Raw genomic sequence first — 23,449 nt, forward strand, 5'->3', positions numbered from 1 at the left:
TGGATTCCTGGGGGTCCTGCCTGGGATGTGGATTCCTGGGGGTCCTGACTAGCTTGTGCTCTGGCTTTCCTGGACGTCCACACACTGGCAACTCCTACGTCTGTATCTCTTGCCCCTCTTCTGCTTTTCTGACTTAAGTCTCCAAATGCCTGTTTGAAGTCTCACATACATGTCTGAGAGGTTCTGAAGTGTGTCAGAAACTAAGCCCCCCCTAACCCTGTTATTCACCATCTTCCCCCATTTAGGATATGATACCACCATTCACTTGGCTCAGCCCCCAAACAGCCACCAGCCTCAATGCTCTTCTCTCTCACCCCCACGTCCTCATGTTTCCCTCCAGAACACCCTGCCCCTGTTGGCTCTGTCCTAGATAGTGGCCTGAATCTGGCCACTTCTCACAGCAGCCACCTCACCCCACCTTCAGTCCAACTCTCCGTCTTGTCTTGCTGGATTACTGCATAACTGCCTACCTAGTGCCCCTGCTTCCACTCTTGGTCTGGATTTCCCCAACAACCAGGGTAAACTTTTCAAATGTCCTATAGATCATCTCTCTCTTTTGCCCAGTCTCTGCAGTGAATGAAGTCAGCCTTACCCGGACGCAGCAGTCCCACCCACTCTTGACCTGCCCCACCTCCCCCCATCTTCCACTCAGCAGTCCCTCCACTTCTCCAGTTCAGCCAGCCTGCCTTTGCACACCTCCACCCCACCCTGTTCCCTCAGCCCGGAATGCTCTTGCCATTGGCCACATGGCTCCCCCACCCTGATCATTTAGTCACTGCTCAAAAGCTTCTCCTAAAGGAGGAGAGATGCCATCTTTCTCTATCCAAAATGACACCAGATACCTCCACCTGGCGCTACTGTTCCTAGTATATACCCATCTTTACTAGAAATTACAGCATCCATTCGTTTGTTTATCTGTCTTCCTATTAGATTGTAAGTCACGTGAGGGCAAGGATTTTGTCGCATTCTCTCTATGCATAGTGCCTAGAACACTGCCAGACACACAGTAGATGCTCAGATATTTCTTGAATAAATGAACGAATGAAAGTGAATAGACTTCACATTCATTAATTCACTCAGCTACTGTTGAGTGCTGTTTATGTCAGGCTCCGAGTAGATGGGTGACACACAAACCAGGTCCCTGCCTCTGGGAACTGACAGTCCAGCTAGGGGCCTTTTAAATGGGCAGTGAGAACAGAGCCATGAAGAGCCTCTATGGGGGTGGAGAGTCAGGGCTGAGGCAGCAGTGTTCTGTGAATCAGTATCAGCTCACCAAGGCAAGAGGAGCAGGGAGGAGGAATGGCTGCGGAAAGGAGCCCCAGGAGAGGATAGATACTCATAGCAGACGCTCCTAAGGGACTTCTTTGTGTCAGCACTGCTCTAATGGCCTTAGTATATTAACTCAGGACAACCCTGACCAGCCCCATTTTAGGAATAGGAGGCAGAAGTGAATTGGTACAGGGTTGCACTCTGGGAATGAGGAGCCAGACTCAGCCCAGAATTGGGCTTCAGAATCTAACCAACTGCTGCACAGCCTCCAGGAGAGGCGAGGTGTGTGGTCGGAGGTAGAGAGCTGGGGGAATGGGGAGGGGTGGCAGGCAGCAGAAGTTTGCAAGCCGCTGAAGGGTTTAAATTTCACAACCCCCTTGGGCCTGGAGCCTGTCGGGCTTGCAGGTCTAAAGAGAGCCTCCCCCCCAGCTGTGGCTGTGACCTCTGAAACAATCAGGGAGAACCTTTATCTCTGGAGAATAGGCTGATGGGGCCGGGGTTGGGGACAGTGAGGGAAGAGCCTCTGGGGAGATGGTCCCCCAGCCTCTGTCTCCTCAGCTGCCTCAGTTCCCAGATCCCAGGAGGCCTGTAGCAGCCTCATCCTTGGCGACAAAGACCCTGGCTCTCAGGGGGCTGCCCCGTCCCCTGGTCCCCTGCACACAGGGCTGGGGACCCTTTCTCACCTTTCTCACCTGCGGGCTGGTACGAGGCCTCTCCTCCGAAGGGGCTGCCAAGTAGAGGCACTGTGTCCATTTTACAAATGCACAAACAAGGACTCAGAGAGTCAGTGACCTCCCCAAGACTCAGCTTGTAAGGGCTGCTGAGGGCTCCAGGCCCAGGTCTGGGGACTCCTGAGGAATTCTGCCACAGAGGTGATCACTGACTTCATGAGGCTTTTTATTCAGACAGAGAATTAAGGCCCAGGGAGCCTTAATGGGGTAGAATCAGTGGGTCCACAAATAAGTCAGTCAGAGCCTCACACTGAGGTGCCTGAGGCCCTGCTGGCTCCTGACAGCACAGCTGGGGGCCTCCTGGAGACAGCTCCATGAAGCCACCCCGAGGGGGCACAGCTGTGGCCTGGGGGTCTGCAGGCCCCAGGGGCTCCCAGATGATGGTTCCAGCCCCTGAGTGGCCTCCTCCCACCGCAGTTCTGGACACGGCCGGACAGGAGGAGTTCAGCGCCATGCGGGAGCAGTACATGCGCACGGGGGACGGCTTCCTCATCGTCTTCTCGGTCACGGACAAGGCCAGCTTCGAGCACGTGGACCGCTTCCACCAGCTCATCCTGCGCGTCAAGGACAGGTGAGGGCTGGGACACCCCATACCCGGCTCAGGGTAGGCTCTGTCTGTCTCTCTCAGATCTTCAGGTGAAAGCTGAGGTTCAAGGAGCAGAGCTGAATTCAGCCCTTGGTTCCTCCAACTCCCACCAGCTCCCACCCTAGTCCTTTCTACATGGCAGAGGGGTTGACATGCATCCACGGCCTCGAGGGGTTGGCTCCCTCCCATCTTGCCTAAACTGTCCCCACTGATGACTCAAGCAACCATAAATAACATCTGTTTTTCAGCTCCAATTTAACCAAATTTTATTACAGCCAAAGGAAAAGTGAATTTTCTCTCCAGTGTACATTGTAATTGATTAAATCACATTTGACTGTGAGATTTATAAGCCTCTAATTAAAGGCTTGGGCTTAACAGGTGCTCAATGGTAAAGAATCCGCCTGCCGCTGCAGGAGGTGCAGCTTCAATCCCTGGATGGGGAAGATCCCCTGGAGGAGGAAATGGCAACCCACTCCAGTATTCTTGCCTGGGAAGTCTCCTGGACAAGGGAGCCTAGCAGGCTACAGTCCATGGGGTTACAAAAGAGTCAGTCAGACACGACTTAGCAACCAAACAATAGCAACAGTTAAAGGCTCATGTTTTCCTTAGCATAATGTGGGGTAGTTAAATAATTTGAAATTTTTGTAAGTCCAACTGGTCTTTTCAGTTAATTGGCTCTTAAAGAGGTTAGTATAAAAACAAAAGGACAAACTAATAGGAGTTTTGAACAAATCTCAGTAAATTTGAAAAGTCCAATTAACACCTATCTTAAAGGCAAAGTGTTAGTAACTTTTCAAGATAAAGATGCTTACGTACATGTACACATACATACATAAAGTTCCAAGAGATAAATGTGGGTTAAACCCTTGACTATAGGAATCTCTAAAGAGAAAACATAAATGACACAGATGTGGGAAGATATTCAACTTTCTTGCTAATCAAAGAAGTGCAAGAAAGCAGGATAAAGTACCATTTTTCACCCATCAAATTACAACTTCTTAATGAAAATACTCACTGCTGACAAAGATGCTGTGAGACAGACATTTCATTGACTTTGGGACAGGAGTGTGGCCACACGTGTCCTTCAGAAACTTTCAGGCAGACATGCCTCCAGATCCCTTCCTGACTCTCCTGGTAGCCATCCTGATCCTGTAGCTGCCATTGTTGAGGGGCAGCTGTGTGCCCACCCCTGGCCCTGGTGCTCTTCACGAGTCACTGCTGATGGCCACAGCATGATGGCCTGCATGGTCCTGTGTCACGGTGCCTGGGAGATGGGAGGAAGTGGGCCCACAACCCAGCCACTGGCCCAGACAGTATAAAGCCACTGGGTTCCCAGGAGGGTCCCCACTCACCTTGCAACAGGCATGAGGCTTCAAACCAAGGCAGCGAGCAGCCCACAGGCCCTTCTTCCATCCCTGGGGATGTGGAAGGAAAGGCTCTGAAGTCAGCCTCAGGCCCATAGGGAGGTGCTGTGTGCTGGGTCAGGCCTGAGGCGAGGGTGCCCCGCCTTCACCAGGGGAAGCTCACGAGCTGCTGTTCCTTTTTTCCCCAGGGAGTCATTCCCGATGATCCTCGTGGCCAACAAGGTCGATCTGATGCATTTGAGGAAAATCACCAGGGAGCAAGGAAAAGAAATGGCGACCAAACACAATGTAGGTGGTGTGTGTGTGTGTGTGTGTGTGTGTGTGTGTGTTGGAGTGGGGGGCTCAGGGGATTTCAGTGTCAGCTCACTCCTGCAGTCCTGGTCTGTGGGAATGGCACACAGACCTCCTGGGTCATGGGCTGGATTCCGTAGAGATGGGGCGTGTGCAGTGTGGGATATTTTATGAAAGATGATGCCAATCTAGAGAGAAAGCACGTCCTTGTCAGTCAGTAGAGGCCCTGCTCTGGGGAGGGCTCTGGCCCTGACGTGGCAGGTTCATTGCTGGGCCATGCAAAGAGTTGGCTTCTGTCTCTGAGCCAGCACCTGACTATGCTCGGGACCGTCGGATCAGCCACCTTCACTGGGCCCGGCTCGTGCCAGGCGTTGTGTTGGGGGAGCGTCTACTGCCGGCTGCCACACGTGGAGGTAGGCGCTACTATCTTCATCTTGGAAGTGATCAAACCCAGGTTGGCCCAGCCCACAGATATCTTTAAGTTTTTTGGGTTTTTTTCTATTCGTTGTGATGCCCCTTTACCCCCTGGATGGTGGGGTCACTGGGCTTCTTCCCATTCCTCCCCTGCATGGGCCCAGCCATGTCCTGGCCTCACTAGTCAGTTATGTAGACATCCACCTAGCCTCCCGGGAAGTCTACAGAATTATCGCTTCCCTCTGCCCGGTGGGCCTAGCTCTGCGAGTAGAGGAAAGGGTTCACTGTGGGTTAGTTTTGCTTATCTCTGCCTTCTGTATTCATTCACATATTCATTCAACCGTCCTGTGTCCTGGGATACAAAACTCCATGCTTCAGGTGTTGACTTCTAGTGACAGAAGACAGTCAATAAACAAAGCAGGGAATTCCCTTGTGGTCCAGTGGCTGAGACTCCAAGCTCCCAATGCAGGGGGCCTGGGTTCCATCCCTAGTTAGGGAACTAGATCCCACATGCTGCAACTAAGATTCAGCCAGTGCAGCCAAATAAATAAATGATTTTTTAAAACCCAGCTTTTTAAAAAATAAGCAAACAAAGTAAATTAGAGTGTGCCCAAAGGTAACATGCTCTGGGAGAAGGTAAGTTAGGGAGAGAGGGAGGGAACGTGGAGTGGGGTAGGGGGCACACTTCTACAAATAGGTGATCAGGGAGAACCTTGCTAGATGGTGAATGTCAGCCAGGACTGACTGGAGATGAAGGAGTAGGTCCTCTGGATATCTGGGGAAAGAATGTTCCAGCAGAGGGATAATCCAGCAGTCCAAAGACCCTGCTGTGGGAGTTCGAGGAACAGCAAGGAGGTGAAAGGAGGCCAGAGCAGAAGGAACGGGAGGGGTGAGTAACAGGAGGCGAGGTCAGAGCAAGGGGGGTGCAGTGGGTTAAGGCCTTAAGGGCTTTTACTCAGAGTGAGGGGGAGACCACTGACAGGTTCTGAGTGAGGTGAGACATGGCCTGACTCCTGGCTGAACAAGAGAATTCCAAAAAACCATCTACCTCTGTTTCACTGACTACGCTAAAACCTTTGACTGTGTGGATCACAACAAACTGTGGAAAATTCTTAGAGAGATGGGAAATCCAGACCACCTTACCTGGCTCCTGAGAAACCTGTATACAGTTCAAGAAGCAACAGTTAGAACCAGACATGGAACTCCAGATTTCCAGGTGAAATATCAATAACCTCAGGTATGCAGATGACACAACCCTAATGGCAGAAAGTGAAGAGGAACTGAAGAGCCTCTTGATGAGGGTGAAAGAGGAGAGTGAAAAGCTGGCTTAAAACTCAACATTCAAAAACAAAGATCGTGGCATCTGGTCCCATCACTTCATGGCAAATAGATGGGGAAACAGTGACAGATTTTCTTTTTGGGGGCTCCAAAATCACTGTGGACAGTGACTGCAGCCACGAAATTAAAAGACACTCCTTGGAAGGAAAGCTATGACAAACCTAGACAGTGTGTTAAAAAGCAGAGATCACTTTGCCAACAAAGTTCTGTATAGTCAAAGCTATGGCTTTTCCAGTAGTCATGTATGGATGTGAGAGTTGCACCATAAAGAAGGCTGAGTGCCAAAGAATTGATGCTTTTGAATTGTGCTGGAGAAGACTCTTGAGAGTCCCTTGGACAGCAAGATCAAACCAACCGATCCTAAAGGAAATCAACCTTGAATACTTGTTGGAAGGACTGATGCCAAAGCTGAACTTCCAATACTCTGGCCACCTGATGTGAAGAGCCAACTCATTTGAAAAGACCCTGATGCTGAGAAAGATTGAAGGCAGAAGTCGAAGGGGGTGATAGAGGACGAGATGGTTGGATGGCATCACTGACCCAATGAACATGAGTTTGAGCAAACTCTAGGAGATGGTGAAGGACAGGGAGGCCTGGCGTGCTGCAGCTCATGGGAGTGGCAAAGAGTTGGACACAACTTAGCGGCTGAACAACGACAAATACCAAATCATTATGTTGTACACCTGCAATTAGCGTTGTATGTCAATCATACCTCAATTTTATGTGTGCATATATAGTTATATGTTTATATACATGGAAAAAGCAAAAAATGCCTTGAGATCCAAGAGGAAAAAAGTCATGCAACCCCTGTAGGCAGGGCAAGAGTCCCGGGATTGAGGTTGGGGACAGTTCAGTGCCGTGCATGCGGGGAGATGAGCGGAAGCAGGAAAAGCAACAGAGTGGTCGGTGATGCGTGAGGACCAGAGTGAGGTCTTGAGAGCCAAGAAAAGGACATGCCTCAAAGAAGAGGGAGTGATTGACCAAGCCAGGTGTGCTCAGAAGTCTCCAGGTGAGCACTGAACTGACCGCTGGGTTTAGAATTAGATTCAGACCTCAGAAAGCACCCACCTCTCTACCAGCCAACATCCTGAACAGAGAGAGGCCAAGAGCTATCCCATCCCATAGACTCAGGCTCCCCACGGTGAGCTGATGCTGAGGGCTTTCACAGACCCCTTCTGGGTGGGTGGGTAAGGATGGGGGGAAGGGGGCAGTGCAGGGGTAGCAGCAGCCGCATTCTTCAGGTAACGGAGAATGAGACACAGGGGGCTGGTAAGGCGTCCCCCACCTACCCCCACTGGAACCCAGGTCTCCAGTGTCTCAGCTAATGTTGCTTTTGCAGCAAATGCTGCAACTTCATTTATCATTAGACCACATGACCTTGTCAGTGCCTGTCCTAATTTTCGAGCTCATAAGGCAAGTTCCTCTTGAGCTGACCAAGGCAGGTCACCCCCACGCAATGGAAGAAGGTGGCATTTCCTGGCCCTTCCGTGGAGCCAAACAGTATTACCATTGGTTGCATGATTTTCCCTAAAGTGTTGTTACTACGAAATCTTAGAATTCTAAGAACCCAGATAATGCACATCAGTGTTTCTGCAGAGGCCAAATCCCCCAGAAAAAAGGTGGCAGTGTCTGGAGACCCGGGATATTACAGCTGGTGTGCTTGTGAGGGGGTAGGCAGGCAGCAGAGGTCTGGCCCTAGGAACCTGGGACATGCAAGCTGGCAGGATTACAGGATGCAAAGAGGCTCCGGGTAGGTCCCTGCCCCCTGGATGTCCACAGGGGAGAACGCTGTTCTGCCCTCAAAAGATCGACTAGGACTCCAGCTCCCAGGACCTATTGGGGTGCCTACCACACTTAGAAGAGGCTCTGTAGTGGACCTCAGCACCCCTACCTGTCCACGTCAGGCCAGGCAGGAAGTAGAAGGTGTTCCCGGTCCACATCTTGAGTCTCCACTGGCTGCTGTGTGGCCTTGGGCAAATACATCACCACTGTGAGCTCAGTCTCCCCAGCTGCAAAACGGAGATAGCTGATTTGCTTACCTCAATGGGTTAACGTGAGGATTAGCAAGGTCGGGGACATTGAGACCTGGGAGGCCAAACAGCCCACAGTCACCTCAGTGAGGAGCCTATAACCTAATCGCCTTCAGTGGAAGGCAGCTTCCTTTCAGGGTTATCAGAGGCTCAAATATTTGTTGAGTGGAAGTTTGGAAATTTTGAAGGTCTGAGCCCTGGCCTTTGTGCTCTGCTCTTTGTGTCTGGATCAATAGAGTAAGACCCCTGCTCGAAGCCACAGCAACGTGTGAACATCTGATCTCCTGCGATGATCATTGGTGGGAAGGTGCTTTTTGATGTGTTCTGGGCAATCATTTACAACCTGCTCCTCCTGTAAGATGACGACCTACCCTATCCCCACGTTTAACCTATCGGTCATTTTTATTTTCTTCACTGTGTTTTTTTCCAGTGTGTTAATAGTGAAATGTCTTACTTTTGTAATCAGGAAAAAGTTGCAAAAAATACCAGAGTTCTTCAGTCTAATCACGATTGGCTTGCCTGCATCTCATCTAGGGAGGCCAGTGCATGCTGTCTGGAGCCCACACTCTCTCTACTTGTTAGGAAAGTGGAGGTGTGCCTCCTGCTTTTATGGGGTCCCTATGAAAGGAGGGGTCTCTGTTCTGACTTCATGGAAGCTTTGTTTTCCTCGCTGTGCCAGCCCAAGGCTTGGGGTAGCATGGACCTACGAGGTCCCTTCAACTACATCTCCCAGTTACTGCCACCCTCCAGCCGGCTGGTGACTCCTCAGTCCTAAACATGCACATGAAGCCTTCTGTAAACATACTGAGCTCTGGGCTCACAGATGCACACAAGAGAGAGCTGGGCCAGGCAGGCTGCTGGAGACCAGAAGGGATGCACAGACCACCAGAATCACCAGGGTGCAGAGTCCTGCCCAAGGCCATCCCCTTTCCCACCCACATGCCCCCGGGAGGACTCGGGAAGGAGGGCAGGATCCCCCAGGGCACAGAAAGAGACCTCAGGGAGGAAAGTAAATAGAATCAGAACATACGTCAGTTTGAGAAATGAAACAGTTTTTAGTCTTCAAGTGTATGAAAAGGTCTTTTTCATTCTATTTTTAGGGGGCTCCGAAATATCTCTGAACCAAGAACAAAGAGAGAGTCAGAAAAGCCGTCAGGAAAACTTTCCAACTTTAAAGAGTGAGAAACCATAGATAACTAATGAGAACCTACTGTACCGCACAGGGAACTCTACTCAATGCCCTGTCATGACCTAAATGGGAAGGAAATCCAAAAAAAGAGGGGCTGTATGTAAACATATAGCCGATTCACTGTGCTGTACAGCAGACACTAACATTGTGAAGTGACTAAACTCCAATAAAAATTAATTAAAAAAATAAAATCCACACAGCTTCTAAATAAAGCAATAGTAAGTAGATAAAGAGTGAGAAGCCACCCAAGGCTTGAGATTGTAGGTGCCAGGGGGCTCTGCAGGGTTCCTCGGGGGCTCTGAGAATTTTGCATGTTTTAGGGAAAAGGGCTTTGTGTATCTCAGTGACTCCGCTTTGCCTTCCAGATTCCGTACATAGAAACCAGTGCCAAGGACCCACCTCTCAATGTCGACAAAGCCTTCCATGACCTGGTTAGAGTAATTAGGTGAGTGAGGCTCACAACCCGGAAGCGGGGCACCTTGTCCAAGGTGGGCTGGGCTCTTCTGGGCCTTGTTCTGGGTTTCTTATGCCTCTGTCCATCTCTTTCTGCCCTCCCCACCTACCTGTGCCTTCCCCTACTCCCTATGGATGGAGCCACAAGCAAACAAAGTGCTCTCCTGCCCAAGGTACCAGCGCAGCCTCCTCCCTGGATCTCCTCCATCCTGCAGCTCAGACTCCCCTTGGACAGCGCCTCCATCCTGCCCGCCACACCCCCAATCCCAAGCTCTCCTGACACCAAAGCTGCCAACTCAGTAAAAAGTAGGCCTTCCCCTCTTCCCTGATGTCAGAGCTGAATGACCGGCATCCAATTTCTAGGCTGCAGTCACAGAGGCTTTGCACACGTGTCTTCTCACCAGTCCCCACACACTGGCGGTCTGTGAGGATTGTCAGAAACCCCGGCCATGGTCTCTTGTACATTCTTTTGCATAGTTAGGTGTAAAGCTTCATCATCTCATGCTTAGATCATCTTCTATCTTTCCTGTTTCCGAAGTCCTCAACCTGCAGAGACACCTAATCAGTGGTTTGCAGACGACGTGCATTTAGCCTGTTGTCTTGTGCTGGGGACCTCTAGGGCTGGCACAGAGTTGTGGAATCACATGCAGGCTGTAACCATGCGCTTCCTGATCTGCCGTCTCTCAGCCCCCCACCCCCAATGCATGCACACCTTCACACTCATGCACACACACCCAAAAACCTCCTTTTCTGATTATTCCCCAGCGTGGACTGTAGTTGACAGCCTTCACCTTATGCTTTAGCTGCAAGTCCTGCACTCATGAAATTATTTTCTCATGGGTGTTTGCCTGGTGTTAGGAGATGCTACCACACCAGGAGGGGGTGATATCTTAGTTATGGACCTCCTAGTTCCAAGGACAGGTTTTAGACATAGGAAAAAATGAACAGGACTTCCCTGGTGGTCCAGTGGTTAATACTTAACCTTCCAATGCAGGGAGCAAGGGTTTGATTCCTGGTCAGGGAACTAAGATTCCCACATGTCTCTCGGCCAAAAAAACCAAAATGTAAGCCAGAAACAATATTGTAACAAATTCAATAAAGAATTTTTAAATGGTCCACATTAAAAAAAATCTTAAAAAAAATAAAATAAAATATGAAGCACAGACATAGAAGCCAACCCTGTATGACATATAACAGCCTGATGTTATATGTGATGGAAATAAATGCAGCCAGAGCATGTTATCAGGAAATCTCACCAGGAGGATGGCGGGTTTTGCTCTGCCCTCTCTCCCTTCCCACTTTCCCTGCCTTAGAGATGCTTTCCAAGCCAGGCCTTCGTCCTCCAGCGTCCAGGACCAGGATGTCCCCTCCGTGCCCCTTTTCCCCCACCCCTCCCCATCCAGAACCAGAGCCGACCTCCCAGTCACAGACCCAGGAGCAAGGGAGAAGGCAGGGAGAAGCAAAGGCCCTTTGTAACATGGCTCTTCTGTCCTTCCTTCTCTCAAAAGGCAGCAGATTCCGGAAAAAAGCCAGAAGAAGAAGAAGAAAACCAAATGGCGGGGAGACCGGGCCACAGGCACCCACAAACTGCAGTGTGTGATATTGTGATGGCCCGAGGCCCTGGGCACAGTGACCGGGAACTGGCCAGCCCTCGGGACCCTCCACTGCCTAACTGCATCGAAGACCATTCTAACCATGACCTTTGGCCCGAGGACTTGCCCAGGAAGGGAGAGAGGGAGGGTGGGCAGGGAGGAGGTAGGGTCTGGCTTTCCTGGAGGGGCACAGGTGGCCGGTGTCTCACCAGAGACCAGGAGGCAGCGGTGAGCAAAGCAGCATCCGAGCCCCTGTGTTGAGCAGTCCGGTCCCTCCCTCTCTCGGTGGCTGTGTTGTTTCTCTGAACTCCATAGTGTGGGTTTGATGTGGGAGGGTTTCTCCACATACAAAAACAAGCCATGACCAAGCTCCCCCCCAACCCCACCCCTAGTCCACAGTGTCTGAGCCTGGGTGTCTTTTGTAGATTTTTAAATTATTTTAGGGACTATTATTTTATTAAAGGGGTCTGTACCCACTGCCTGGTGAAGTTTCAAGTCTTCAGCAGACCTCTCCGATATCATGTCTGGAATATTGTGGGGTTTTTTTTTTAACTGAATTTTCCCAGCCGTGCCAAAACTCAACTCATTATGAAAGTAGAGTGACCGAGAGACTGGGAAGTTCACAGGGACCCTGGCTGGAGGTTCAAGAGAAACAGACCCCACTCACAGCCTGTAAACTGGAGAGAAGAGAGATGTGTTTACCCAGAAGGCTTTACTGTGGTTCAGGATACAGATATTATGAAACAAAATTTTATTTTGCTGAGGAGAGGGGCTGGCACATCAGTTTTTAAAGGGCTTTGCCTTAACCTGGAGATGTATAAATTAAGCAAGCTGACTGGCATTGTGAAAGTGTTTGTTTCTTTTTCACGTGTTGTGGGTTAAGTTCTGTGTTCTTCGCAGCAGCTGTGAGAGAGCATTCTCCCATCACCTGTGTTGTCTGGTGCCTCTGATACAAACACACTGAGCAGGTGTGAATGGTCTCCACGCTGAAGTCGGCTAACATGGACACCATCTGGAAAATTCTAGTTTGTGTTAAGTCTTCACCAGAAATGATGCAATACTGTTCTTACTAAAATAGCACCAAGACCTGAAGCCATTTTCCCTTTGAGTCAACTGACTCACTTCTTCAGTCCAATAAATGAGCAAAAACCCCTTGAAGTATTTGCAAATTTAGTATTACAGGTTGCCTTTCTGGCACAAACTTTTATTAACCTCTTGGATCTTTACTATAATTGGAAGAGAAAGAAAGGTCGGGGTGGTGACATGGCTCCCCTGCACCTGTTTCTACAAGGGGCCAGCCCCCAGCTCCTTGACAGTGCCCACCTGCCTCTCAGGTGCTGCTGGTGTGAGCCAGATGGGGTGGGGTCGGGTGGGGCAGGGTGGAAGGGCAGCGGGAGCCGCAGCACACCCCGGAGAGGGAGTCAGAAGACGAGGCAGTCGGCCAGTGACCTTATTTTCTATCTGTTACAAATCAGGCCACCAAGCAAACTAGAACATCCCTAGCAGGTGGCCTGGCCGCCACTTGGAGAAAGAAACTCTGGAGCAAGTGAACACCCAGCTGGACATGGAGACACCTGGATTCTTCTTTAGTTTTGAAAGTATGCTATGGTCCTAACAACGAGGTCACCAGCAACGTGGGGGAAGGGGTAGGGGCACAGCCAAAGAGTGACTCTGCTGCTGAACGAAATAACTTGTTGGAAAACTAGCCTTCATGATTGTCTAAATGGCCCTTTTTTTCTGAGTCGGAAAGGAAAGATAACAAAGAACATTCAGCTCAGGCATTCAGATCTTCCCAAGACCCTGTAATGTTAGTGGGCCTTGTAAACACTGATAGGACAAGGCCCTTTCCAACTGCCATGCTCCTCTGGGCCACATCCCAGCACCCCAGGTACAGTTGGGTGGCAGCCGTAAACTGAAGATGAGGAAAAGGCAAGACAGGGAAGAAGGAAGGAGGGAGATGCAGTGATGGAGAGAGTGGTGGAGCGGGCCAGGAAGCCTTGCCCACAGGGCAGCATCTGCTGTGAAACGTTCCCAGGCATGGACCACCACCAGCACCCTTAACCACTGTGGAGCCTGCCGTTCCCCAGTGGCACTGGGGAGTCTTGTTGGAAGCAGACCAGTTGACTTAGAATGAAGCCCTTAGCTGTGAATGTAACCAGACAAGGGGATTCCAGCTGCTTCTGGGCCCTCCCCCAACTAGGGCAGTGCCATCTACCCCAGCCCCATCTTCCAGGGCATCTCTCCTGCACTCAGCACGTAACCCACGATGCTGAAGGCAGAAACTGGGTAAACGATGGCCTTCGGCAGCCTCCCTGTTGAGTTAATAGTCCACCTTCATTTCCCATGACCTCATTTCCCCCACAGCTGTGATGGGTAAATAACACGTTTGAAAGACGATTCTCTGCATTTTAGAGAACTGTGGGCTCTTGGGGCAGTGACGGCTTCCACCTAGGCCTGAGTTACAGTGTACCCAGGGGTACCCCCAGCACGTGGGCACCTGGCAGGGTCAGTTTGGAAAACCAGTAGCCATGCTCCTCCCTGAGTGCAGAGCCCAATGAGACTTGTGTCTTTGGTGACACTCTGGTATTCCTACTGGCTTTTAATTTGAATTGTGCTACCTTCATGCCCCCTGGAGCACACCATTCCTGAAATCCCTTCACCCCCTTCCTTTGTCACTGTGCGCTCACAGATTTCCTTCTGACATCCTGCCCCTCCCCTCACTGAAAGGGCTCCTTTTCTCCCCTTAGAGGGCAAGCAATCCGAGCCATCCTCCCCACCCCCACGCCTGGGGCGATGGCCACTGACTTCCCCTCACAGGGGACTGGATGGCTTCAGTTAGGACTTTGTGCGCCCCACCGCACCCCCCATCCTCTTGGGGAGAGTGCCTGTGAGCCTAGTGTGGCCTGTCTCCCGTTCCCAGGAGACAAGACCCACTAACACATGGCAGCTCTGACCCCTCAGAGGCCCCTCAGACGTGTTACAGTCAATCCAAAGCCAGAGACAGGTCCCCTCCCTTTGCAGCCCCCATTGGAGTAGGGATTCCACGTCGGGTTTACTTAGAATGAAAGACACTTGAATTGCTGAGCGCCCGTGAGCGCCCAGCTTCCATCACACAGTGTTAGCCATTGTCTACACTAGTGGCCGTTGTCGTGAAATGAGTGATGCCTGGAGATCTCGATGATGCTTGAGCCTTTTGTGTAACTTTTATTAAGTCTTTGTGTATACCAACTCATTAATAAAGAAAAGCAGAGGAACTCTTGTCTGTCTGGTTTCCTCTTACTCAAATATTCCTAAAGTTACGACGAGAATGTTTGTGGTCAGTGTCCGGCCCAAATGACACCCTCTTGCAGAGCAAATCTAACGCGAGGAGGAAACCACAGGTGGCTGTGAGTGATGTCCCCGTCCTGCATGGAGCCAGAGGATGAAGGCAGGTGAGTACTTGTTTAGAGACACAGCCTCCTGATGTCCAACAGCCCTGCATTCGGGCTCTGCCTCTGACTTTTATATGCCTTTGAGTAAGTTACCTGCTTCAACCTTTAGCTTCCTCGCCTATGAATGGGACAATGATGTGTGCTTCCTAAGTAGACAAAAGCTAAAGCTAAGTGTGGGCATCCATAGTACAGATCCTAGAAATGATGCTCTTTGTAAAGGACACCAAGTGGATTGTCTGACATTGCTTTTCATGAAAACTGCCCCCTGCCCCAGGCTGTAAGATTACTGTCTTTTGTATAAAGTAATTTCTTTTCTCTTTTGATTGAAACTGTTGGATACGTGGCAAAAAAACTTTGGGTCTTTTTTCCCAGGGCGTAGAGACCAAATCCCTTCCTGGGTACTCTTTGGGTGATGAAAGCTGCAGTAGGCTAACTTGGGGGCTAGAGGAAGCTTCTTGTCCCCTCTGGGCTGGAGGCAGAGAAGACTGTTGACTAGAATGGGGAGGGGTGGTGTGACTGCCTGCCTATTCATTCCTTCCACACAGATTTATTGGACTCCACCCATGGCAGGCATTGGGCTGGGTACTGGGTATATGGCACTGAGCAGGGCAAAGGATGTTCTGATAGTTCTCCTTTAGTCCTGTCCTACTCAATCAAAATCAGGACAAAATTCTTAACTCTAGTTGTTCAGTGATTAAGAATCCGCCTTGCAATGCAGGGCACATGGGATTGATTCCTGGTCACGGAACTAAAACCCCACATGCTTGGAACAACTAAACCTGCGCACCACAACTACAGAGCCTGAATCCCCCAAACTAGAGATTCCATGTGTCACAGCAAAAGATCCTGTGTCCCTCGACTACGACCTGAGACAGTCAAATAAATAAATATTTTAAAATAAGTAAATCCAGACTCTAAAAAAAGTCTGCATTTCAACAAGATCCCCAGGTAATTCGTATGTGCAGTAAAATCTGAGTATCACTGCCCTACAAAGGATATCAACTCAGCATCAGAATGAAATCCAGGTTGGATGCACTTGTGCCTTGGGACCCCGCTCAGCCAGTCCACCCAGGAGAAGTCTCATCTGCTTTCAACTCAACAATTAGAGTTTGCTCCTTTGCCTATAACAGCCACAAGATTCTGCCTGGCCAGGCAGCAAACTCAGAAGTGTTCTCACATCCAGCAGGTGGTTTCCTTAATTATGGGAAGTTTTTACACAAAGGCAAATTGGATCCCAGTTTGCTTCTCAAACACTCAAAACATTCTTCTGAAAATGTAGACAGCCACATTCAATGTACAGAGCTCTGAATCCAAGCTGAGAACACACAAAACCTCAGTGTTCTTGGAGCTTTCTCTAAAGGTGGGTGTTCTCTACCGGCTAGAGATACTCTCATCCCACAGGACTCTCACTTTGCAGAGTTCCACCATCGGGCTTGGGGCTTCCCTGGTGGCTTAGCTGGTAAAGAGCCCAGGTGACACAAGAGGCAAAGGTTTGATCCCTGGGTGGGGAAGATCCCCTGCAGAAGGAAATGGCAACCCATTCCAGTATTCTTGCCTGAAAAATTTCATGGACAGAGGAGCCTAGCAGGGTCCATGGAGTCCTAGCCTAGCCTAGCAGTCCATGGGGTCACAAAGCGTTGGATATGACTGAGTGCGCGTGCAGACACGCGCATACACACACATACACATTGTGGCAAACAGCGCATTATCATGCTAATGTGAAATTTTAAACATAAGAAAGGTGAGTTCTACCAGCCAAGAACTGATGGATGTATTCAGTAGAACATACATCCTGGCAATGATAAGGGAAACCATTACCTGACTCAAACCAGCTTCCTGCTCAATCACGGGACACATCCCCGGACTGATGAACAGAGGTAAAATAATCGGCTAAGTGGCTCTCGAAATTTGGTCCCCAGACTAGCAGCTTCAGCATCAACTGGAAACTTGTTAGAAATGCAAGTCACCCAGGCCCGTATCAGACCTACTGAGTCAGAAATTGTGACTCGAGGCCCAGCCTTGCGTGCTTTCCTACCATGTGGACGTAATGGCAGCTTGTTTGGTTCTAATCTGCAGGACAGCAGCCCGCTTTCTGGGGGAGGTTGCCCAGATCCTCCTCTCACTCCTGTGTCTGATGAACAAGGGTCCCTTAAAGGGTCCTAGGGCCCACCAGCAACCCTCGTATGGGGGTTATCCACCTTGGCTCTGTGGGGTGACGGGTGGGGTGGCTGACCCCCTCTCGAACCCTCCTCAAAGTCACATGCAGGGGCCTCTCGGGTGGCTCAGTCGTAAAGAATCCTCCTGCCAATGCAGGGGACACGGGTTCAATCCCTGATCTGGAAAGATCCCACGTACTGCCGGGCAACGAAGCCCAGCGCCACAGCTACTGAAGCCCGCCCACTCTAGAGCTGGTGCTCCACGAGAGAAGCCACTGCTATGAGAAGCCCAGACACGGCAACTAGGGAGTAGCCCCTGTTCGCTGCAGCCAGAGAAAAGCCCAAGCAGCAATGGAGACTCAGCATGGCCAAAAATAAACAAATCATAAATGTTTTTCAAAAACCGTATGCAAAATTGTGTGTACATATGCATTCTTCAGGGGAGATGGTCATGGATTTCCCCCTCAGTGAAAACGTGAACTGGCCCCTTGAACCTCCTTTTTCTGACTGCTAGTTTCAAGGCCACCGAGAGCAGGGAGAGGAAATGAAAGGAGCGAAGGTCCATCTTTTCTTCTGCGCAGCTCTGACAACATTCTTCACACACCCCTGCATTGCCCCCGCAACATCCTGAGATGGGTGGGGGTGGCCTCCCCTCTTCTCCCCATCCCCCAAGTGACTAAGTGCGTGACCCACACATGACTCATCCAGCTCCTCCCACTGGGGTTAACACCACCTGCCGCTCAGGCCCCAATCTCCTGGGCAGAACTGGCAAAGTGCAGAGGAAACTTAGGATGCCATGATGGCATGAGATCACTTGGCAAGCCTCCCTGGGTGGAAGCCAGGTTCAGAGAAGGGATGTAAGGCATATAGCAAAGGTTCCTGACGTGTCATCATCTCGAATTCATAACCAGTGGTTTGCAAAGGATTATATATCAGTATTAGAATCACTTCCAGAGTTTGGGGAAAAAAACCTTGCTGCCCAGGCCACAGCCCCAGAGAATCAGGTGCAGTGGGCCTGGGTCAGAGCCCAGGAATGAAGAGTTTTTAAAGCTCCCCAGAGGATTCAGTTGATGGCCTGGTTGAGACCACGAGATGGGTTCCATTTTTATGCTAATTATATATATATATTTTTTAATTTGTATGCATACTTTTTTTTTTGGCTGTGTGCGGGCTTTCTCTAGTTGTGGCCAGTGAGGGCTGCTCTCTAGTTGCAGGGTGTGGGCCTCTCTCTGCAGTGGCTCCTCCTGTAGCAGAGCACAGGCTCTAAATCACGGGCTCAGTAGTCGTTGCCCACGGGCTTAGTTGCCCCATGGCATGTGGAATCTTCTCGGACCAGGGATGGAACTCATGTCCTCTGCATTGGCAGGTGGATTCTTAACCACTGCACCACCAGGGAGCATTAGGCTGATTCTTTGAACCATATAGTTTCTCAGTGAAAATTGGTTAATAAAAGAAGGAAGTGGGTTGAGGAGCCCAACCCTTTGTAAACCAACACTTGCCTATGAGGATTCTCTCTTCACCCAAGCAAGTCCTCTCAGAGCCTGGCTTAACTTGTTGACCAGTCTGTCCAATCTACAATGATGTACATGTATGACCCCAGATCCAGGGGCAGGCCTGGTGCTACAGTGCTAATGCTGAATGTCTATCAAATGGATTAACAATGATTACAGATATCAGCAGGGCCTTCCATGCCTTCAAACCTAAGTCAGACAGATCTGTGCTGCCCTCCCCTGTTCCTGGTCCCCAGCCTACAGCAGCCCCAGGGCAGCTGCAGACTCGGTTTCTGAGGCTCCACAGCCTCCTTCCTCTGAAGGTCAGCCTCTGCCCCAGTTTCTACAAAGGAAGTCCACACTCAGTAGCCACCTCTGAGCTGTGCTAAGGACTTGGGGTCCCCAGGGTCGCCCCTCAGCTGTCAGGGCCTCTCAGTTGGCCTTCACCCCACACCTTGCCCAGTTGCCATCCCACCCACACCTCCTCTGACAGCAACCTCCCCCCGCAGCTAGTCAGCTAAGCCCCTTCCCCTCAGGTTCCCTCCCCCTTGCCTGGTTGGCTTTCTTTTGCCACAATCCCCTAATCCCTTCCTAGGGTACAGTATGGTTCCAACCCTTTGGTTTTTGGAGGAGCAGGTGTGCTATGCTGGGTCTTCATTGTGTGGCCTAGTCTTTCTCTAGTTGCGGCATGCAGGCTTGCCTGCTGGCATGTGAATCATCATAGTTCCCAGACAGGAATCAAACCTTCATCCCCTGCATTGGAAGGTGGGTTCTTAACCGCTGGACCACCAGGGAAGCCCCTGGTTTCAACTGTTAATGGGGGACGGGGGCGGAGCAAGCTTCCAGTTTGCCTGTGACCAAGGAGTTTCTTGGGATGTGAGACTTTGAATGCTAAACCCAGGACAGCCCCTGGCAAACCAGGACAGTGGCTCCCCCTATTAGTAAGAATAAAAATTTTTCACCTTGTTCTATAACAGCAATACTAATATTATCAGTTAGGTGGCAGTTCTCAAACATTAGCAACCATCATAATCTCCTGGGAGACTGGTTCAAGCTGACTCAGCAGGTCTGGGATGGGGCCCAAGCCCTTGAGCTTCTCCCAAGTTCCTGGCACGTGGTGCTGAGAACCCTGAATCAGCCAACCCACATCACTCGGTCCGCACAGGGTACATACACCACACACGCTCGTTACCAGGGAATGTTTCATGATACTAGCTTACAGTAAGCTAGGCACTGTGCTATTTGTGCATATTATCTCGTTTACTCTCCTGGGGCACCCATGAGGTAGGTAGTATGGCCCTTGTTTTACAGGAAGAGAAGACGAGGCCCAGGGACAGCCGGGGCTGATGGGGCCTGGCTCCCAAAACTGTGCTGTGTACCACCACCCTCTCCACGCCAAGGATGAGTTTGTCCCGCCAGCCGCCCCATCCTCTTTTAATTTTAACTTGTTTGAGGCAAATCTTTCACTGCATCTCCCACATCCCCGCCTTCTTCCAAGTGAGCTGATTGCAGATCAACTTCTCCTGAGTGACTCAGCAGAGGCGTTTTGAACCTAGATCACTGTCATTTTCCGGAGCTTCTGCACTGGGCCTCCTTCCAGGGACACTGCCTGGCCTGTCTGCTGCCTTTTTCCAGACTTTCTTCCTGAGTAAGGCTGGCCAGCCAGCAATCAGCACACTAGGTGAGACCCAGGGGCCCCACGTGCAGTCTGGGGCCTCTGGCTTCCAGCCTGTGGGAGCAGCCTGCAGCCAGGGGACGCTTGGGACCCCGCCTCGACCCTACATGAAGGTGACCTGGAGGAGCCCTTGATGCAGGCACCACAACCATTTTCTGAGTCAATATGACAACTTCCCCCCACCCCCAAACGAATTCAGACTTCTGTTCCTTCCCTGCGGTTGGCATTGCTGAGATTCTGATATTACTGTTGTGCAGGGTGGCATGGGGAGGGGCCATGAGCATGGGTACCCGGGTCTGGCCCAGCTATGCTGCTGGCTGATGACTTTGGCAAGGTGCCCAACTGCTGTGTGCCTAGATTTCCTTGTTTATCAGATTTTGGGTTTGAATTAGATGTATACACTTTAAGAATAATGGCTGTCACGTGTGTGCGTGCTCAGTCATATCCAACTCTTTGGAACCCAGAGGCTGTAGCCTGCCAGGCTCCTCTGTCCAGGAGATTTCCCAGGCAAGATTACTGGAGTGGGTTGCCATTTTCTACTCCAGGGGATCTTCCCGACCCAGGAATCAAAGCTGTGTCTCCTGCATTAGCAGGTGGCTTCTTTACCACTGTGCCAGCTGGGAAGCCAATGGCTGGCACAGGGAATGTCTTATTTAAGTGTTAGCTGAAATTCCAGAATCAAATCAGTAAATGCTTCTGGAGTGCCGACTAGTAACTACAGCCACCATTTATTGACCATAGGTGACCGCAACTGATCTCCTGCCAGTCGTTGTGCTTTGCCTGGGTCACTTCACTTAAGACCTGGAGGAGCTGGGTGACTGCCCAGTAAGTGAAGTGCTAGAATCCAGGCCAACCTGCCCCAAGGGGTCCCCCTGCCTCCCTTGTGGGGCAGGCCTGGGCATCAACTGTCCTCCTTGGGATGGCCAGCCTGGAAGGCTCCACCTTATACCCTATCCTCTGACTTCTGCCCTCCCACCTCTCCCCGTCTGCCTCTCTCCCCCAAGTCCCTCCCCGCCAACCCCGCCCCAGGCTCTTCATCTGCAAGGCAGCCTCCAGGCGCTACTCATTCTACCTGTTACCCTCATTTCTTCAGGTCCAGGGCTACTCTGAGCTCTGCTCTTACCCAGCTCCCCTTGTTAAGCCAAGCATATTCTGCCTTCATGGGAAGCCATTTGGATCCAGCATCAAGTGGTTTCAAATCCTTTGCCCTAAAAGTTCCATTCCAGGGGCCCTTTCCTACAGAAATTGTCAAAAAGAATGGATGAACAAAGATGATCTTTGCATTCATAAGACAAAAAAAAAATTGGAAATGATCTAAGTGAACAGTAATTGGGCAAAATTAAATAAATAATGCAATACTTGTGACCAGCTAGTAAAGAGAAAATGTGTGAACCAGCATAAGCTATGTAAATTCCCTATACTTTGACCATCCCTGGTTGTCATCATCTTTTTCAAAATGTCTGCTTAATGTAAACATGAAGAAAATGACATCAAATTTCTATTTTATTTTCATTTCTTTGAGCACCAGTAGGACTGGACTTTTTAAGCTTTTTATTTTTCAGTTTTTATTCCTCAGAAATTGCTTATTCATGCTTATTTCCTAGCATCTAATTAATCTTTTAATTTTATTTATGGTTTGTATCAGTCAGTTCAGTCGCTCAGTAGTGGCCGACTCTTTGTGACCCCATGAATCGCAGCATGGCAGGCCTCCCGGTCCATCACCAACTCCCAGAGTTCACCCAAACTCATGTCCATCGAGTCGGTGATGCCATTCAGCCATCTCATCCTCTGTTGTCCCCTTCTCCTCCTGCCCCCAATCCCTCCCATCATCAGGGTCTTTTCCAATGAGTCAACTCTTCGCAGGAGGTGACCAAAGTATTGGAGTTTCAGCTTCAGCATCAGTCCTCCCAATGAACACCCAGGTCTGATCTCCTTTAGGATGGACTGGTTGGATCTCCTTGCAGTCCAACGGACTCTTCCTTGGACTCTCATACCATTGTAGTGAAGATCAAATGAGCTAATTCATAGAATTATCGCACGCTAGTAAAGTAATTCTCAAAATTCTCCAAGCCAGTCTTCAGCAATACGTGAACCGTGAACTCCCTGATGTTCAAGCTGGTTTTAGAAAAGGCAGAGGAACGAGAGATCAAATTGCCAACATCCACTGGATCATCGGAAAAGCAAGAGCGTTCCAGAAAAACATCTATTTCTGCTTTATTGACTATGCCAAAGCCTTTGACTGTGTGGATCACAATAAACTGTGGAAAATTCTGAAAGAGATGGGAATACCACACCACCTGACCTGCCTCTTGAGAAATCTGTATGCAGGTCAGGAAGCAACAGTTAGAAGTGGACATGGAACAACAGACTGGTTCCAATTAGGAAAAGGAGTACGTCAAGGCTGTATATTGTCACCCTGCTTATTTAACTTCTATGCAAAGTACATCATGAGAAATGCTGGGCTGGAAGAAGCACAAGCTGGAATCAAGATTGCTGGGAGAAATATCAACAACCTCAGATAAGCAGATGACACCACCTTTATGGCAGAAAGTGAAGAGGAACTAAAAAGCCTCTTGATGAAAGTGAAAGTGGAGAGTGAAAAAGTTGGCTTAAAGGTCAACATTCAGAAAACGAAGATCATGGCATCCGGTCCCATCACTTCATGGGAAGTAGATGGGGAAACAGTGTCAGACTTTATTTTTGGGGGCTCCAAAATCACTGCAGATGGTGACTGCAGCCATGAAATTAAAAGATGCTTACTCCTTGGAAGGAAAGTTATGACCAACCTAGATAGCATATTGAAAAGCAGAGACATTACTTTGCCAACAATGGTCCATCTAGTCAAGGCTATGGTTTTTCCAGTGCTCATGTATGGATGTGAGAGTTGGACTGTGAAGAAGGCTGAGCGCTGAAGAATTGATGCTTTTGAACTGTGGTGTTGGAGAAGACTCTTGAGAGTCCCTTGGACTGCAAGGAGATCCAACCAATCCATTCTGAAGGAGATTAGTCCTGGGTATTCTTTGGAAGGACTGATGCTAAAGCTGAAACTCCAATACTTTGGTCACCTCAGGTGAAGAGTTGACTCATTGGAAAAGATTCTGATGCTGGGAGGGATTGGGGGCAGGAGGAGAAGGGGATGACAGAGGATGAGATGGCTGGATGGCATCACTGACTTGATGGATGTGAGTCTGAGTGAACTCCGGGAGTTGGTGATGGACAGGGAGGCCTGGAGTGCTGCAATTCATGGGGTTGCAAAGAGTCGGACATGACTGAGCGACTGAACTGAACTGAATTCATAGAAAGCTCTAGAAACAATTCTGGCACAGAGTAGGTGTTCTGTCATCAACTTTACTTCATTGGAAATGTATTCTGGAGTTAAGAGTGAAATAAGTTTTAGCTTTCATGTTTAGCCAGCTGTCCCAATAAAAAGCCTGTGTCAG

At 49.9% G+C, this 23,449-nt stretch overlaps 1 protein-coding gene across 5 annotated transcripts in view; it reads left to right on the forward strand.

The window, feature by feature from the left end:
- The window catches only part of MRAS (muscle RAS oncogene homolog), a 69,050-nt gene extending 54,539 nt beyond the window's left edge, over nucleotides 1-14,511 (forward strand). For all 5 annotated transcript variants that reach the window (XM_040233671.1, XM_040233647.1, XM_040233656.1 and 2 more), the window contains 4 exons: nucleotides 2,418-2,571; nucleotides 4,139-4,238; nucleotides 9,578-9,657; nucleotides 11,174-14,511. In XM_040233671.1, the coding sequence (XP_040089605.1) occupies nucleotides 2,418-2,571; nucleotides 4,139-4,238; nucleotides 9,578-9,657; nucleotides 11,174-11,273 (434 nt within the window). In that variant the 3' untranslated portion in view covers nucleotides 11,274-14,511. The remainder of the gene's footprint in view (nucleotides 1-2,417; nucleotides 2,572-4,138; nucleotides 4,239-9,577; nucleotides 9,658-11,173) is intronic.
- Nucleotides 14,512-23,449: the final 8,938 nt, after the last annotated feature.

The sequence above is a fragment of the Oryx dammah genome, unplaced genomic scaffold (assembly GCF_014754425.2).
Source record: "Oryx dammah isolate SB20612 unplaced genomic scaffold, SCBI_Odam_1.1 HiC_scaffold_2, whole genome shotgun sequence".
Taxonomy (NCBI): domain Eukaryota; kingdom Metazoa; phylum Chordata; class Mammalia; order Artiodactyla; family Bovidae; genus Oryx; species Oryx dammah.